This window comes from Struthio camelus, chromosome 13 (genome assembly GCF_040807025.1).
Source record: "Struthio camelus isolate bStrCam1 chromosome 13, bStrCam1.hap1, whole genome shotgun sequence".
Classification (NCBI taxonomy): Eukaryota; Metazoa; Chordata; class Aves; order Struthioniformes; family Struthionidae; genus Struthio; species Struthio camelus.
The window spans coordinates 21,954,190-21,970,732 of record NC_090954.1 but is presented as its reverse complement, the minus strand read 5'-3'; the positions used below and the strand labels follow the sequence as shown (position 1 = coordinate 21,970,732).

General features: G+C 57.9%; 1 protein-coding gene across 5 annotated transcripts in view; it reads right to left on the bottom strand.

Annotated features, from left to right (window-relative positions):
• The window catches only part of ARAP3 (ArfGAP with RhoGAP domain, ankyrin repeat and PH domain 3), a 24,346-nt gene extending 7,803 nt beyond the window's left edge, over window positions 1-16,543 (bottom strand). For 2 of the 5 annotated variants that reach the window (XM_068959276.1, XM_009690202.2), the window contains exons 1-19: window positions 16,305-16,543; window positions 13,114-14,250; window positions 12,304-12,365; window positions 11,910-11,983; window positions 11,605-11,675; window positions 6,037-6,306; window positions 5,667-5,736; window positions 4,714-4,834; window positions 4,286-4,473; window positions 3,155-3,261; window positions 2,846-3,045; window positions 2,498-2,583; window positions 2,114-2,296; window positions 1,701-1,863; window positions 1,230-1,361; window positions 1,004-1,157; window positions 670-772; window positions 337-535; window positions 170-233 (exon numbers count right to left, since the gene is read on the bottom strand). In XM_068959276.1, the coding sequence (XP_068815377.1) occupies window positions 170-233; window positions 337-535; window positions 670-772; window positions 1,004-1,157; window positions 1,230-1,361; window positions 1,701-1,863; window positions 2,114-2,296; window positions 2,498-2,583; window positions 2,846-3,045; window positions 3,155-3,261; window positions 4,286-4,473; window positions 4,714-4,834; window positions 5,667-5,736; window positions 6,037-6,306; window positions 11,605-11,675; window positions 11,910-11,983; window positions 12,304-12,365; window positions 13,114-14,210 (3,344 nt within the window). In that variant the 5' untranslated portion in view covers window positions 14,211-14,250; window positions 16,305-16,543. Of the gene's footprint in view, window positions 1-169; window positions 234-336; window positions 536-669; window positions 773-1,003; window positions 1,158-1,229; window positions 1,362-1,700; window positions 1,864-2,113; window positions 2,297-2,497; window positions 2,584-2,845; window positions 3,046-3,154; window positions 3,262-4,285; window positions 4,474-4,713; window positions 4,835-5,666; window positions 5,737-6,036; window positions 6,307-11,604; window positions 11,676-11,909; window positions 11,984-12,303; window positions 12,366-13,113; window positions 14,251-14,431; window positions 14,841-16,304 lie in introns of those variants that run through there. The other 3 variants (XM_009690201.2, XM_068959277.1, XM_009690199.2) reach the window with 3 other exon arrangements.

The following is a 16,543-nucleotide window of genomic DNA, read 5'->3' as shown; positions in this document are numbered from 1 at the left end:
CTCCAACCCTGCTGCTCCAGCAGTGTCTCCACTGCTGATTTGGGATCAGTGCCTGCCCACACGAGTGCCTTTGCCCCAGGCAGCCTGCTGAGCTTGCACGGCCTGCTGGGACACTTTTCCCATCCCTTCTGGAGCCGTGAGTGGGATACCTGCCCCTTGCAAGGCTCACCTCCCCATCTCCACCAGGATCAGCAGCTCCTTCCTCTCTGGGGTTTCTGTGGGGGGGACCATACCTGTGTTGGGGTGAGGAGCAGAGAGGTCAGTCACCCATGGCCTCCTGCTGCGTCATGCCCTCCCTGGGGCACAGAGCAGCTTCCCCTCTCCTGCCACACTCACTGAGCTCCTGCAGCCGCCGGAGGTTAATGCTGTCTTCAGCCCCATCATCCTCGGTGGGGCAGATGAAGAGGTGAGATTTCTGCAGGATGAAGAAGGCCTGCTGCCACTGCTCGGGGTTGAGCATGCACTTGTAGCGCAGCTGGCCCACACGCTGAAACTCGTAGCCCAGCAGGCAGTGACAGCTCACAGGCGTGAACCACTGGGGACCGAAGGAAGAGAAGAGCCTGGTAAAGGCAGAGTTCACCTGTAGGGATCTAGGAGGAGTCTCATGCTGAGGAAACAGAGACAGAGCCCCGAGCAGTGCTGGGTGCCCAGGGCTGGGGGCTGGCTCACCTTGCCAATGGCGCTGGCCCAGGCCTGCAACGTGTCAGGCCCATCGATTCCCAGCTGCTGCATTTTTTCCCCAGTGAGGAAGAGCTCGAGGGTGTAGCGAAACCTGTAGCAAATGAACCAGCCCAACATGGTAGCCCTCCACACCCTGAACCTTCGCTCAGATCCCCTGCCCCATCGCCTTGGCTGAACCACGCCAAACCCCATCCCTGCCCTCTGCGTGCCCATGGGCTCTGTGGGCCTTAGCCTGCAGGTCCATCTGTGCCAATACTGCATCCATCTGGGTCAGGTGGCTGTGACACATGTGGGCAGGGACAGGGGGCAAGGCCAGAGGTACCTTTCTGTGGGGCCAGGGCTGGTGAGTGCATGGGTTCTGCTCACACCCAGAGAAAGGAGGTCCCTGCTGTCGATGTGGCCCAGGGGCTCGGTGCATTTGTCCGTCTCAAAGAAGAGCAGGGCCTTCTCCAGGGAGCACCAGATGCGCTGGAAGTCTGCAGGAGCATGCTGTCAGTGGCACTAGGGCGAGCGCCCTGTGGGCTGCCCTCCCACGCTCCCTCACTTACCATCTCTGCTTTTTCTGGTGCTCGGGAGCTTGGGGAGGGCGAGAGCCCGGTGCAGGTACCCACTGTGTGTCACTGGCTGAGTGATCTCGTTGTAGACGCTCTCTGGGCCTGGTTCTCCTGTGCTTGGGCTCCCTGCGGGGCACAGTGCTGAGAGAGGATGGGAGCAGGGACCGACCAAAATGCAGCCCCCAGGGTGGCAGTGCAACCCCACTCATGTATGTATTGGCAATGTGGTGCTCCAGGCAAGGCGGGCTCACAGAAAGGGGGCTCCAGAAGTACCTGCCACCCTACCCCATCCTGAAAGAGGGGGGTGCAGTGGGGCACCCCTGGTCCCTCAGGGAACCATGGTGTCACACAGCATCTAATGCCACTGCTGTCCCGCAGGCATGGAACATGCTGTCGGGGGCAGGGGCAGTGACAAAGAGGAAGTTCCCCATGACAGCCACTGCAGGGCTTGAGAGTCCCCATTACCTGAATGGTTCCTGGGCCTTTTGCTCTCTGGGCCCCAACAGAGGTCAGCCCCTGGGGACACCTCGTAGGCCCCGGCATCAGGCATCAGCCCAGCCTCTGAGGATGAGAAGAACTGCAGGATGGTCTTGAGCAGGCCTGGTCCTGTCACTGCAGCACACAGCGCCTAGGATGAGACACGCATCCATAGCAACCATGTCTCAGCTTGTGGGACCCCCCGACCCTCTGCCAGGGGTGCTCAAAGGCAGGTAAAGCAGGAGCACAATCTCCCACCCTTGCCCACTGCTCAACAGGGTAGCCCAGAGTGAGGGTGTGGGCGCAGTCAGCCGAGCAGGGGCAGTTGATGTCTCAAACCCAAAGCTCTGCGGTCATTCCCAGCACTCCAACATTACACATGTACGCTGAAGCTGCCTTACCTGGAGCACATCATCCTGAGTGGCGTAGTGGGGATGGGGCAGGCGGTACCGCCCATCCCGGTACTTGCGGGAGATGAAGTCCCGTCTCTGCTCAGCACTCGCATCTGGGTAGAGGGCCTCAGCGGTGGGGAGGCGAGCGGCCCAGAACCGATTGGCTCTGTCATTACCCAGCATGATGAAGAGCTACAGAAAAGTCCTGGCATCATGGAGAGTGCCAGGCCCAGCCAGGGGCAGCAGGATGCTCAGCATCCTCGCATCCCCACATACCCTCCACACATCCACACATCCTGGGAGAGACTGTGGGGCTATTACCCTGCCTGGGAAAGCAGCTTGGCCCCTGGGAGTGCCATGCAAGCCCCAGTTCCCCGTTCTGAGTGCCTCTACCTGTACGATCTCGTTGGACCAGACGCTGGTATCAAGCTTCAGACTTTGCACCTTGGAAATATTGGAGCCCAGGCTCCGGTGCTGCCCTGTGGGGAGCAGGCAAGTGAGCATCCAGTGACCCTGCCAGGGAAACTGGCACCAAAATCATGCCCACACCCTGGTCAGAACCCTGCCCACCCAGGCAGACTTAGCCTTCACGTGCCACCTGGCTGCTAGCTGGACACAGTCCTCCCTCTCATCCCAACATCCCCTCACGGTCTGCTCAGCATATGCCAGCTTTCTCCCTGTCCCCACCATGTGCCCACTTGCCCTGGTACACCCTGGTGCCCTGCAGGGAGCTGTACTAGCCTGCACACTGCTTGCAGATGACCACACAGAGGTTGATGGATGCCCAGTCGGGATTCTGAGCCCGGCAGTCCGCGCAGTATTTGTTGGCTTTGTTGGACCAGATCTTCTCTGCCACCTCGTAGTCATAGAGTGTCTCGGCTATGGCTTCCTGCAGGGCCTCCATCCACTCCCGCTTCTCCCGCTCTGACTCCGCCATGAAGCTACGAGCAGAAAAGCGCAGCCAAACACTCATGGGTCCAGAGCGCCCAGCCCGGGGGTGCAGTACCCAGATGCTCCCTACACCTTGCCCCACCTGGACATCTGGGTTACCTGAATATTTTGAGGGGGGTGATGAGCTCGAAGCTGCGGTTCTTGGCCTCCCGGATGGTAGAGCCACGCATCTCAATCAAGCAGATGCCAATGCCCATTTTAAAGAACTGCAATTCAGAGTGACACTGGTGAGCTGTGGCATGGGTGATGCTGGCTTGGCAGTGCTGGGCCCATGTCTGCGGTGGGCTTATGTCCCTGGGCATGCCTGCAATGCCAGGCCTGGAGCCAGGTAGCTGGGCCCAGCACCACCCAGTTTTGCATCCCTGGGGGTGGGTGATGACCTGCTCTGCCAGGTGCAGCCAGACCTGGGACACGACCACATCTCTCAGTGGTCCCATGTGGGCTGACATAAAGCCCCCTGCAAATGTGTTATACCCTAGAATGAAAGGCAGATTCTGTCCAGAGCCTCTGAAACCCAGCCAGTCAAATTCCTCTGTTTTGGTAGCCCACAACAGATTGGGTCAGGCACCCTAATGAAGCAGATATCACGTGAGCAAAATTCACCGACGCTCGATGCCTGCTTATTTCGAGCCAGGCAAACTGTAAAGGAGATGACCAGAAAAACAGGGATGGGTGAGAACATTTAGCAGAAGAAGGTGGGGATTTCCACGGGCAGCTGTCTGGGTGCAAAGGGCTAGCAGAGATATCTGCTGCCTCCCACAGGGTGAGAGTGTACTGCAGCAGGTATGTGTGTTGGTAATTTAGTGGTCACTGAGCCACCTGTCCTGTGATGCACTGGGGTGATTTGGTGTCACTGAGACCCGAACGCTTTGCAGAGATGAAGATAATTCAGTTTTAGTGGGGAGATTGGGAGGGAGGTCTGCTCAGAGATGGGAGTCCTGGCACCAACCACATCTCATAGCCCAGACTCCCACTGTAGGTGCCCTGTTTTGAAAGTTTGTGCCTGCACATGGGGAGGGGATGCAGGGTCCTGAGCTTTCCCCTCATCCATTCCATCCTTCCTCTTCCTCTCCAGTGTCCATACAGCCCCTTTGGCACCAGCCCTGGCTAAGCTCTCTCCATCTCTCTGCTGCTTTCTGCTGCACCTGCTGTCAGCACAACCCTCTGTGCCAGCTGGGTTTTGGGGACCTGCTCTGGCCACTGTGCTCACCGTGGGGTATTGCCACAAACCTGTTCGCTCTTGTACAGCCACATCTCAGGCAGGCTCAGGGCTGCAAACACCTTGGACTTCTGACCCTTCAGCTCCAGGGTGCCAGACTTCTGGCAGTGAGCGGTGTTGGCGGGCCGGGGCCGGGAGCCCACCAAGCGCTGGTCTGCCACCTTCTTCTGCAGAGTGGAGCACCACTCGTTCCTCTGGGCTGTGCAGGGAGGAGAGGTGTGAGTAAGCGGGTTCAAGCCCTTCCCACCAACCTGGCTCAGCCGGCATGGAGCAAAGCACCCATCAGGGATGGCAGGGCAGAGAAGCCTACCCACTCACTGCAGCCAGGTAGCCTGGCGTATGGATGGGGTGAGAGCTGCTCCAGGGAAGCTCTCACTGTAGGAGGGAGGCAGGGATGGTTCCTCGAGGACCAAAGGGTCCCGTCTGGGGTTTCTCTTACCCTCATTCTCAGCACGGAAGACAAAGATCCGGTGGCTGGTGACAACCTGGAACTTGTTGTCTTTGGTGGAGCGAGCCATCTCAATCACAGACAGCGGAATCACCCCCTTGGGGTAGGGCTCCTGGAACAAGCCCCAGGCTGGATTACCCCCTTTGCCCTTCCTGCAGGTGCCTCTGCAGCCTGCCTACCCCAGCATCCACCTTACGGGACGCACTGACATCAAAACTGTGGGGCAGAGGAAGGAACGGGCTGTGGCAGGCTGGGTGCAAGCCTGGGGTCTCCTGCAGTACCAGCTGCTCTGGGGCCATGTGTTGGGTGCCACTGAGTAAGCCTGGTTGGCTCTGTTGTGAGACTGGAGCAGTAGTATCTGCCACCGCGGCTGGCGTGGCAGCTGCCAGCTCCCGACACCAGGCCTTTCAGGGCTGTACAGAAACCCCACAGCAGGCTGAGAGAATGAGAGACAGGAAAGAGCTGTTTACTCATCTCACACACCTAACTTGCTGTGCCAGCACCCGCAAGGAGAAAACTTCCCCAGTTTAGTATATCCTCTACATCTCCCACATCCTTGGCTGGGTGCTGCCCTCATCCTGTGGCATGGAGACCACCAAGCCATCCTGTGGCAGAGCCTGAGAATTTGCGTTGGGAAGGGTTTGAGGCAAAGACTCAGACCTCCCTTTTACAGCCTGCCCTAGGGCTTCTAGCGTGGGGAGACTATCCTCACCTGCTCCCCAGGAGAGGGATCTTCAGTACCCCCGGGTTTCCTATGGGACGGGGTTATGCTCAGAGCTGGCCAGGCAAATGGGGAGTGGTCACTCTACCATGGCCATGATAAAGCCATGCAGGCTTCTTACAGGAGAGGGATAAGGGGAGGCAAAGGGGAGAAGGTTCCAAGACATCCTGCTTAAATGAGGCAGGGCAGCCTCCCCTCCTGCCCACCTCCTGACCCTTCTCACCTTCTCGCTGCTGAAGTACATCAGGTTCTTCCCATCAAAGCGGACATAGCGCCTCTGGAAGACATAGTTCCTGTCAAGGTGGCAGAAGAACAGGGCTGTTGGGAAGTGCATGGTGCCTCTGAGGACCCCACACCTGCACACAGACCTCCCCCTCCAGAATGGCTGCAGGGACACCCTTGCAGAACTGGGACTGCTGCTGGGAGGCCCAGGAGTACTGAGATGTCTGTGAGGAGGTCTGGCGCTTCCCAAATGGCTCTGAGGGATTATGGGGCTTGGTGACCAGTCCAACCACATCTCCAGCAATGCCCAAGGGGGTTTTAACTTATGGGGACCTGGTTGCCCCATCACCACCCTGCAGGTAGGCACATACCCCTGTGGGGAGAGCTTGTCCAGCCAGCCCCTGAGCATGGTGGGCCGGGGCTCGGAGAGGGAGGTGTAGCTTGCGTAGGGGGAGATGGTCAGGTCATCCAGAACCTCGTCTGGGTAGAGGTGGGGAGGTAGACTGAACTGAGTGCCCTCAGCCTGTGGTGCCTCCACAGTGGAGTAGCCCTCTGTGTCATTCTGGATGATGCGGTCGATGAGCCTGGTCCGTGTCTCTTCGTCCTCGCTCTTTCCATCGCTGCTACACTCGCTGCTTGTCCTGCAAGAAACGGGGCTGTGGCACCCTTGCTGCGGCAGCTTGACCACTTGTTACGTGAGGACCTACAGGGCTGCTGATCAATGCCACCCCCTCAGAAGGTGCCTAACACTGCTCCTGGCCCCAACCCTGAGTTCCCCAGTGCACCCAACAGCTTGGGTCTCTGCATCCCTGTGACCAGGGTGGGATAAGGACTCAGTGCTCGTGAGCCCTGTGGCCGTCAGCAGCCCGAGGCTTACCCAGCCCTATATGAAGGCAGGAAACCCAAAGGTACAATGCTGAGAAGTGGTCCCCAGGATGGGCTAGGGGCAGCTGGCAAAAATGTTTTCCCCACCTTAGGTGATGCCACACACCACATACCTTCAAACCCCAGGCCACGCTGCCTTCCCCTCAACACGCCATAGGCAGCAAACTGAAGTCACATACTTTCTATATTACATATTGTATGCCCTGCTCTACACCCATTCCAGCTCCCTCCCTACCAGGGAGCTTCAACCTCGCCTCTCCCTTCCATCCTGCTGACTTTCATGACACTGGGAAGGTCCTTCTGCCTGCAGCACCCTGTGTCCCTCTCTCATGTCCAGCTGAAATGCGGCTGCTTGTTTCCAAAGGGATTGAGACGGACAAAGAGACGGACAGGTGGAGCTCCTGCATCAGTCTCATTTTCTTGGAAAATGATGCTAAAAACCCAAGCCAGACCTGGCGAGACTATCCAGCCGTAACAATAAAAGGAAATTATAAAAATAAACTGCTAAGCCTGCCCCTTCCCCTCAGACAGATTTTTTTTTTCCCCAAAAAGGAAATGTTTTGGAGAATGCCTGATGGTCCAGGAGCTCACAGGGGAGCTGCCCAGGTGCAGTGGTGATGGGCAGGAAAAGACTCATGGTGGTGCCTGCCATCAGCAGCAAAGACTCCCCAGCATCAGCAGGAGAGCACTCATGCCACTGACTTGCTTGTGATGCTGAGTTTGGCCCCAGCCCGAGGACAAAGAAAAGGCTCCAAGAAGGGCAGTGAGGAAGATAAAAGCTCTGGAACAGCTTTTGGCTGAGGAAGGCCTGAGTAAGCTGGAGCTCCCCAGCCTCAGGAAGGGTGACTGATAGGGGAGAGGTTTCTGAAGTCATGAGTGGCATGGGGAGGACAGGGGGGCTTCTCCTGGTCACCCTCACTTCAGTCACAGGAGTTGGGAGCCACCGGACAAAGCCCGCAGGAGCAGGCTAGAGAACAACACAGGAAAGGAGCAGCTGATCTGTGGGACTCCCCGCCGCAGGATGCTGTGGATGGAGGGGGCTACTAAATATGAGAAACCATCTCCAGATTACAAGTACATGGGGTAGAAATACTTGTGGACCAGCAGAATTATCCTATACACTTCCCTTAATCTTAAATTCTTCTCTAAGCACCTGCTTTTGATCACTGTCTCACTGCGGGAGCCGGGATACTGCATGCACCTTTGCTTTGACCCTGGACAGGCACCTTGCTATGTCCCTATGTGGCTGTAAGGCAACAGATGTCCCTAGGCCATGTGGAAGAGACAAGACCTGAAGTCTGGATGGGAACATATTGGGCCGAAACCACATAAACTAGATTTCCATGTGTCTCTGCAAGGCTGGTTATCTGTTGTGGTGACTTAGGGCCAGAATTAGAGGAAAGGCATAATCACCAGGTCCTTAAACCCCAGGATGACTTGGGGGACAGGGCTCTGAGGCTGGGAGCACTGGGGACTGACAACAGGGGAGGGGCAGTAACAGCCCCAGTTCCCACTAAAGGAAATGATGAGCAGAAAGCGAGCAGATCAAGACTTGGAAGAGGGGCCCGACCTGGCATCCTGGGGAAGTGCTTGGCATCCAAAGATCACAGAGATCTGACTGATGAGTCCCCAGAGAAGGACTTCCTTCTAAACATACCCTGACCTTTGCTGAAGGTGCTGAGATGCCCCTAGGTAGGGCTGCAATGCCAGGAAATCAGAGCCCCAGGCATGGGGTCAGATTCAGAGAACTGGGGTAGCATATGGGGCCAAGGAGGTGGGTGGAGAAAGGAAATGGCATATTTGTTACCAGTATCTGCCATAAATATGAGAAATGGCCATGAGGAGCTGGGAGTTTCAAAGCACAACCAAAATTGCTCTTTAATTAGTGTACCAGAGCCTTGGTGGGACGATTTGTCTGGCTGAAGTCCCAGTCCCATGTCCAGCTTCTTCAAGATGGCCTGGCCAGCAAGATGGGAGATTGAAGTACTGTGTATGTCAAAGATGTAGACATCAGCCTTGAGCACCAGAATGGAGTGGGAGACAGACCTGCTAAATGGGTCAGGGAAAGAGAAAAGGGGGGAAAAAAACATGGTGCTTCTTCCCAGGCCATGATTTACAGCCATTGAAACCATGAAAAGCCAGTGGACAAGCAGCACCTGGCTCGGACAAGCAAAGCCCATGGCTTGGCAGGAACAGGGTCTCTCAGCATGCCAGGGACCTGGAGTGGATGGAGCTTGCCAGGACAGATGCCATCCCCCAGCTCTGCTCTGGATGATAAAGTGGTGGAGAAAGCTATCAGACATGGAGGCCATGGAGGTCAAGTCCTCTCTGTTTCCAACTGGTGTCAGGCAGTGAAGATAACTAGCCTTAGGGCCAGGCAAGTCCCTTGGGCAAGGAGAAGGGAAGAGGTTCACTATATGAGGCATTTCCAGGAAAGCAGAGCCTGGGGGAACTTGCCTGAGATGCACTGATTTGGGGCGGAGGCAGCCTCTGTCAGCAGTCTCGCAGGACAACTGGTGGAGGATGGAGGATCCAGGAGTGGAAGAAGGGCATAGAGTGGTGGTAGGGGGACCAAGGAGCCACAGATGGGTCTGGTTACCTCAGCTGGAAGTTAGGGGCTAAATAACTGACCTGCTTGTGGGGAGCTGGAGGATAAAAGAGAGATAAGTAGCAACCTGCCAAGGATGCTCAGTGTTTCCTTTCCTCCACTGAGAGAAACACTAGGCCTCTCTCTCACTGGAGAGCACTCTCCTGGCTGCCCAGGTCCCCAGATCATCTGCTTGGTGTTGGAGCTGCCCACCTGGCCCTTGGCCCTTGACCAAGGCAGCTCTCCCACTGTGACCACTGCCCAGCACTAACCATTGACACTGGGTGCCCAGAGCCCTGAGCCAGAGAGCACTGAGATCGAAATTAAATTACCAGGACAGAGTGCGAGGAGTTATCTAGGATGAGAAGCAGATGCTGTGCCAAAGGGGTTGGAGAGCCTCTCTGAGCTTTTGAGACTAGGAAATATTTCCCTTAATGAGCTGGTTAATGGGCTAGAGGAGATGCTAACTATGTCCACAATAGTCCAGTGCTGGGCAGGGTGCCAGGCACTGGGGAGCAAGATAACAAACTGGCCATGACGGGACCAGTGGGGCCAGTCTGGGGAAGAAGGCATTGGACCAGCTGGTGAGAGATAGAATGGTAACAGAGGCCTGGCCAACGGCATCCGGGAGGACAGGGAAAATGATCTTCAGAGGCTTTTCTGTCTCTCGTTCAACCCTCTGGACTCCCCAGGCCTGCTTAGCACTCAGGCTGGGAGAAAAAAAACTGTGAACTGCAGCTTCTGATACCCTTGTGATAGCCACATCCTGTCTCTTCTCAGTGAATCTAGGCTGCAGACACTTTGTGGAGGGCTCAGGAGGTGTTGTTAGAACCATGAGTGCCTGGCCAATGCCTCTGTACTGTTATTAGCCCCCAGCACTGAGCGAGTGAGTGTGTGGCTGAGGAAGAGCGCTAGGTGCTGGACAGGGCTGTGGGGCAAGCAGCGATGCAGCCTGGGAGACCATGCAGCCAGGAAGGCACCTTCCCCTTCTTGCCTCCACGCACAGGCACAACTTGAGGTATCAGCTCAGGACCCTAGCTCCATGAACGCTGCTAGGTGGACACTGTGAGCAACGAGCTGGTGCCCAGCCCTGCTCTGAGGTGAAATGAACGGTGAGTTCAGAGGCACCATGGCAGATTTCAGTATTTCTGCCTAGAAAACTCCTGTTCCCAGGTGTTTGCAATTCCCATTCTTGTGGCCTGATTCTGATCTGCTGCAACATCTGGGCTCACCATGACACTGGATCAGGCCATACTGCAGTGACTCACACCCAGAGCAGGAGGACGGGTGGACTGACCTACAGTAAAGCTGGAAATACAGGGAGAGAAGGACACACCAGCCCAGCAAGGACACAGAGAGAAGTGAAGGACACAGAGCTGCAAATTGCCTCCTTCTCTCTAAGTAACACAGGAAAAAGGAACCCTCCCCTTTCTAAATGGGAAGAGCAGCTTTCCTTCCTCTTTCTCAGATGCTGTTAGGAGTCATGGAAAGTACATTTCAAAAGCATTTTTAAAGGTGCCCTCACAATCTCACTGGAGGAGAAAGGCATCTCCTCTTGTCTGCAGGTCCTAGCTGCTCTTTCAGCAGGGAAGGGCTTGCTGAGCAGTGCAAGCAGCTGAATGACTCTCCAGGCAGGGAAGCCTTAACTGAGACTTTTCAACATGAGTAGCCCCATTTTGCTGCTGAGGAAAGAGAAAGCCATAAGTGCTGCCAAGAGGGCAAAACAACTTCATCTGTAAAGATCAGATTGATCAAACCTGAGCAGAACTCTAAACTCTGCTGCAATTGGCAGGACCAAGAGCACCCACAGTTGGCCAAGGAGAAACCTCAATACCCTATTAACTAAGTTAAAAACCTTGGCAAAGCTGTCCCAGTGCAGTCACCCACAGCATGGTGGAGCAGCAAGCGCAGACTTGAGGATGCTGGAGAGTCTCGGGGATTGGGGATCTCCCCAGCCACAGCTCAGAGTCCTCCCGTTCCTGAGCTGGCTTGAGGGGCCACTTCGAACCCCATTCCTCAACACACCCCTGTAGTGTTTCCTTGCTCCCTGCAGCCGAACCCAGACCCCGTGAGCGTGCAGACAGCCAGTGCCACCCAGCACTGCCTCACCACCCAACTGGATCTCTCTCCTGACACCCACTGGACAGTTTGCTGCTACCGACAGAGAGCTTGGCATCTGGAGGGTCTGCTAGTGAGCACTGTCCCCCTGAGAGCTGCCCATAAGCACTGCTCCCTCTGTTCTTTGAGCAGGACATCAACTTTTCTCCACAGATGGCTGATTCAGTCCCTGCCTTGCCTGAATGTCTGCTGCATCTATGGTGGGGAAGGACCCCCAGCCACCTCTCAGGACTTGGACCATCCCCAGGTATGCCCCCTGTCCCTCATCTGCAAGCCGCGGACCCTAGAGCCCAGTCCAGTTTCTGCACCCCAGAGGAGGGAGTACCCGAAGCAGAAGGGTGATGCCTACCTGCACACTTCTCTCTCCAGCTCCACCTCTGCCCCTCTCTCGTAGCTCTGCCTGGAGGGGAAGCCCATACCCTGGAAGAAGATATCAGTCAAATATCCTGCCCCCTTTGCCATGTCCCATCCCAGGCCTCCTCATCCTGCCTGCCCCACTGTGCAGGGGGCCCAGCCAGCATCCCTGTGACCAAACACCTCCATCTCACTAGCTGGGGCTCTCCAGTTTGCAGTTGCTGGTGGGATGAGAAGTCTCTCCTGCGGCACTCTGACTCATGGCAGGAGCCACCAGTGGCTCCAGAGGCTTTGTCTCACCTTCTGTTCCTGGGCAGGGACCCCGTGCCCAAAGGTGGCCTCACTGTAGGGGCTGACAGGCTGGTCACTGACATCTGTGGGCAGAGAAATGGCAGTCAGTGGTGCCCACTGCAGACCAACTACCAGCCAGGACCACCAAACCCTGGAGGGGGACGTACCCCTGAGCCTGCCTCGGTGCACCCCATGCATCCAGGGCATGCCAGCTGGCAAAGCAGTGATGCCAGCCCAGACACATGCAAGGCTGGGCCCTTCCTTGGAGTGAGGCAGGAGCACAGGGCAGAACCTGGCATGGAAGAGAGGGAGCATTGGGTGCCCCCCCCCTCCCAGCCCTCCCATGGGGACCTCTACCCACGGAGGACCCCACTGCACACACTCAAGGCTTGGGGACTCTCACCTGGCTTGGCGGCCGGTCTCTGTGGGACGGGGGGCAGGCCTGCGGTGGGCCAGCCGGGACTGCTGGAAGAGTGGAGATGGGTTACTGCAGCTGTGGTTGCCTGTGCTGAGCTGACACAGGATGGGGAGTCTGGCAGGACCTCAGGATAGCTGATGATTTTTTCCCACCTTGTTTTCCTGTCTGGCTTACACAGGTCAGAGGCTGCATCTGATGAGGGCTCAGCCCAGCTTTGTCTCCCAAGGATGTGCAGCATTCCCCCCACATTCCCAGCACCATCCCTACTCTCTTTCCCCCCAGAGCTGCTTCGGTTTGGGACCAGTTAGGCTATGTCTCCAGAGGTCCATAGGCATTTCCCATGCCAGCACAACCCCTGCTTCCCCTATAACCGCCCTCGTGTTGGTCCCAGTGTAAGACAGCCCAAGCCCTCAGTCATACTTGCACCTTCCAGGAAGCTCCAGCCTGGGGGCTGAGACATGGCAGCAGTGTCCTCATAGCATGAGCCCTCCTGGGTCCAGGGCCTCTCAAACCATAAGGAATCTAGCTGCCTGCAGGACACCTTTCCCTCACTTCTCTGCACAGAGCCCAGGGAACGAGAGGGGAGCACAGTGAAAGAGGCTTTGTTAGCATCTGGAGGAGATATGGCCTGGCTGGGGATGGGGCCTCCAGGAACCCAGGCATGGCTGTGGAAAACATGGGTGATGGGTGTCCCAGGGGAAATGTGGGCTCTCTGGAACCCCAGCCCTGCTTTTTACATCCAACCCTGGCTGATCTGCACCCCACTCCACTCCCTGAGGCAGGGGATCTACTTACTCAGGCTTGTCGGCCAGGTAGGTCAGCTCCTGTAGGGACGGACCTGGTGGCTCAGTGAGAGTCCAGCCTTGTGGACCATCTTCCCCACCCTCAGTGGGTGCAAAAGATGGCTTGAGTCCTTCATAGATGATGTTGGATACCATCTCCAGCCTGCCTTGCCCTGAGCCTGGTTGTGAGGATGTCCTGGGGTATGGTAAAAGATCTCTCTTGGCTGGGGTGGCTACAGCGTGCAGGGAAGGGTCAGATGTAGAGCAACTCTCCAGCAGGCTTGGTGGGCTGGGTTCAGCTGCTGGGATCTTGTGGCTGAGCCGTGGTGGCACAGATGGGACGGATGAGGAGGATTTTTCTGAGGCTTCTGGGGCTTGTCCATGATCCATAGCTGCAGGGAGTCGTTTCTCCTCCTGGGAGTTCTCCCGCATTCCTGACCGGGATGCTCCTATGCCCATGGTAGTGGTTGTTCTTGGGCCAGCCTGCTGCACTGGCCTGGGCTCTGGGCTCTCCAGATCTGTGGAGCTCTCCCCCGGCACAAACCCCTCTAGTACCACGAATGCCCCAGGTGTCCGGTCGCTGCCTAGGCTTTGTGTCAGCACAGTGCTCCGTGCTGCTGGTGTGGGCGCCAAGCCCTGCTCTGGCTTTGAGCGATGGAAAACCGTCCTTGGCTTGGGAACTGGCCTGGCGAGGGGTGGAGCAGGATCCTTCTCCAGAGGGGATGCCTGGCTGGGCGCAGCAACATGCTGCTGCATCCCAGAGACGTCAGTAGCCCCTCCCAGCACTCCTCTCATGGTGTCCTTGCCTGCCTGGGGGCTCCGGGACACATCCAGGGCCTCCGTGCACGTGGCAGCTCGAGGGTGGGCATCTCCTGCTGCAGGTCCCCCCGGGGGCTGCCCAAGCAGCCGTGTCTGCTGCACCAAGTTCAGGATCCTTTTGCGGTGCCCAGTGGCGGTGATGCCAATCTGCTGTAGATCCTCACCGTCCAGCAAGGTGGCATCTCTGGCCACATGGTACCCATGCTGCTTAAAAACATCCTGGTACCTCTCCAAGTGGATGGTGGCCAGCCAGTCTGCGATATCGGAGTCAGGACTGTACTGGAAGCTCATGGCCCTGAGGTCCCTCTGCGATGAATGTTCAGCCCGTCATCTGAGGAAGGAGAAAAGGGGGTGAGGAGGCAGCAGGATGAGAGAACGGGGTCTCAGCTGCCACGAAGCAGCCAGTGAGTCCAAGCTGTCAGCATGACTCTTATCGGTGGGAGCGTGGGATGCTGTCAGAGCCCTCCCTGCTCATCCACACCAACCTGGCCTCTACCCCCAGAGCCACTCACCTCCCAGTCCAAGCAGCCAGACATTATGAACACATCCTGTTGTTTCGCAGCCCGAAACCTCTCTGCCCCTCCCCAGAGCTGCTGGATCCTGACTCCACTTTGTCGAGGAGGTCATGACCCAAGCCTAGACAGGAACCAGCCCTCCTGCAGGCTGCAAGGGTCTCACACAGGCGCGGGCTTCCCACTTTCAGAGAGCAAGCCAATGCCAGTCGGTGGCATCCCTGGCTGCACAGATGTGAGCCCAGACTCTGCTACGCTCCTGAGCTCGGAGGACGAGAGCACGACACAGCCGGGGATGCAGTTAGGCTCCCTGCCGCATCCCAGTGGAGGGGGCTGCCTGAGGCAGACAACTACTTTGCAGCTGGGCCCCTCCCAGGGGATGATCTCTGAAGCCGACCAGCTCTGGGAGGGCTCTGCTGCCGGAAGGACCAGACCATAATCTTTCTAACTGCTGGCGAGGGCATGGGAGAGGTCAGCATGACTCACAGGAAGGCTGAGGGGGATAGCCTCCCACAGAGAGCCAGGCTGGCCCCCAGCGCCCAGCCGCAGCCTGCCCAAGGGGCTCCCGCACAGCTCGCCAGCATCTGTGGGTCGAGATGGACGGGTGAGCCGCAGGCTCCTTGTGGGGGGCACTGCCTCGGCCTCAGCGCGGTGTCCCGCTCTGCAGAGGACCCCCACCCCAAAAGCCCTTGCCAGCACTACTCCTGCAGCCCCCGGACGGAGCCGCAGGCTCTCTGTGGAGCTCTGAGTGCCTTTTCCCATGAATCATGCTGCTCTGTACTAAACCATCTGTGCTGAGTGTGCTGCCACTGGGTCTTTTTCCAGTTCCTCCATTTCCCTCTATTGTTCAGTGCAGGCTTCCTTCCTGCTGCCTGCCTTCTCCCACGCATCCCCTTCCCCCTCCCGAGGGAGCCATATCCCAGTCCTCCAAGGGGAAGCCTGCCCAGGCTAGATGCTGCAGGAACACGTGTGCTTCTGCACACGCGTGTGTATCTGCCTGGTACCAGTCGCTGCTTGCAGTGGTGCAGGCAGGGGGTAGGTGTTGCAAGTGCAGCGTGTAGGGAAGTGCGAGCAGGCTGGCGTGCAAGAGGAGGCAGCGGCGACCGTGGGAGCGTGTGGAAGTGCATGGGAGGATGCTGTCAGGCAAGCACACGTGAATATTGGGGCTCTCTGGGAGCACGCTCGTGTGCCTGCCTGTTGCTTGGTGTGGGGTATGTGTGGTGCTTGTGGTGAACCCTGCGGCTGTGTGTGTGCTGGGGGCTTGCAGTAGGGCAAGTGACTGCACACCAGCATGTGGTGAACAAGGGCAGTTGGAGCACGAGCTGACTGAGAAGCCAGGAGAGCAGGGGATGCGGACATCTCAGCTGCAAGGCTGCCTGTTGAAAGGTCTGGGGGTGAGGGAGGGCAGATGTCCCATGCTGCAGTCAGCTGGGTGTCTCTGCCGCAGAGTTAAAGGGCTTGACCCACTTCAGTCTGGCAGCCTGGTACTGAAACGGGGGCCATTCCCCCCTTTCTTGTGCCCATACCCCCCTCAGTGATCTCCGGCCAGCTCTGCCCGCTGCCTGCCCTGCCCAGGGCTTCACAAGGCAGCTTCCCACAGGGAGCTGGCTCCCGAGAGCTCCCACGTCCGGGCATCAGGCCCGGGCCGGGCGCTGAGCTGTGGTGTGGCCCTTCGGGGCACTCTGGCCGTGCCCTGCAAGTAGTGGCACTTGCACTGGAAAGTGGAAATTACCCCTGTCCCTGCAAAGCCATGCAAACGAGCCAGCGCGGTCGGCTGAGCGTGGGCATGGACTGCCCTCGCCCCTGCCCCTCCCACCGCGCCCTCGCCCCCAAAGCTGCCCATCCTCCTGCCATCCTTGGGGTGCTCCCTCACCTCTCGCCCCGCAGTGCAGTCCATGGCCCCCGGGACCAGCTCCAGCAGAGCAGCAGCATGGAAATGCTGCTGTGGGCTCCAGGCTGCCCTGCTCTGGGCTTCAGGGTGATGCCAACACGTCCCCGCCGGGCACAGGGCTCCGCTCCCGGGCACAGGCAGGCAGCCCTACAGGAACGGCCGGCGGGCTTCGGCAGCCTTCACGGCACCCAGCCTGCGCCTCCCACTGCCGGTCCCTCCTC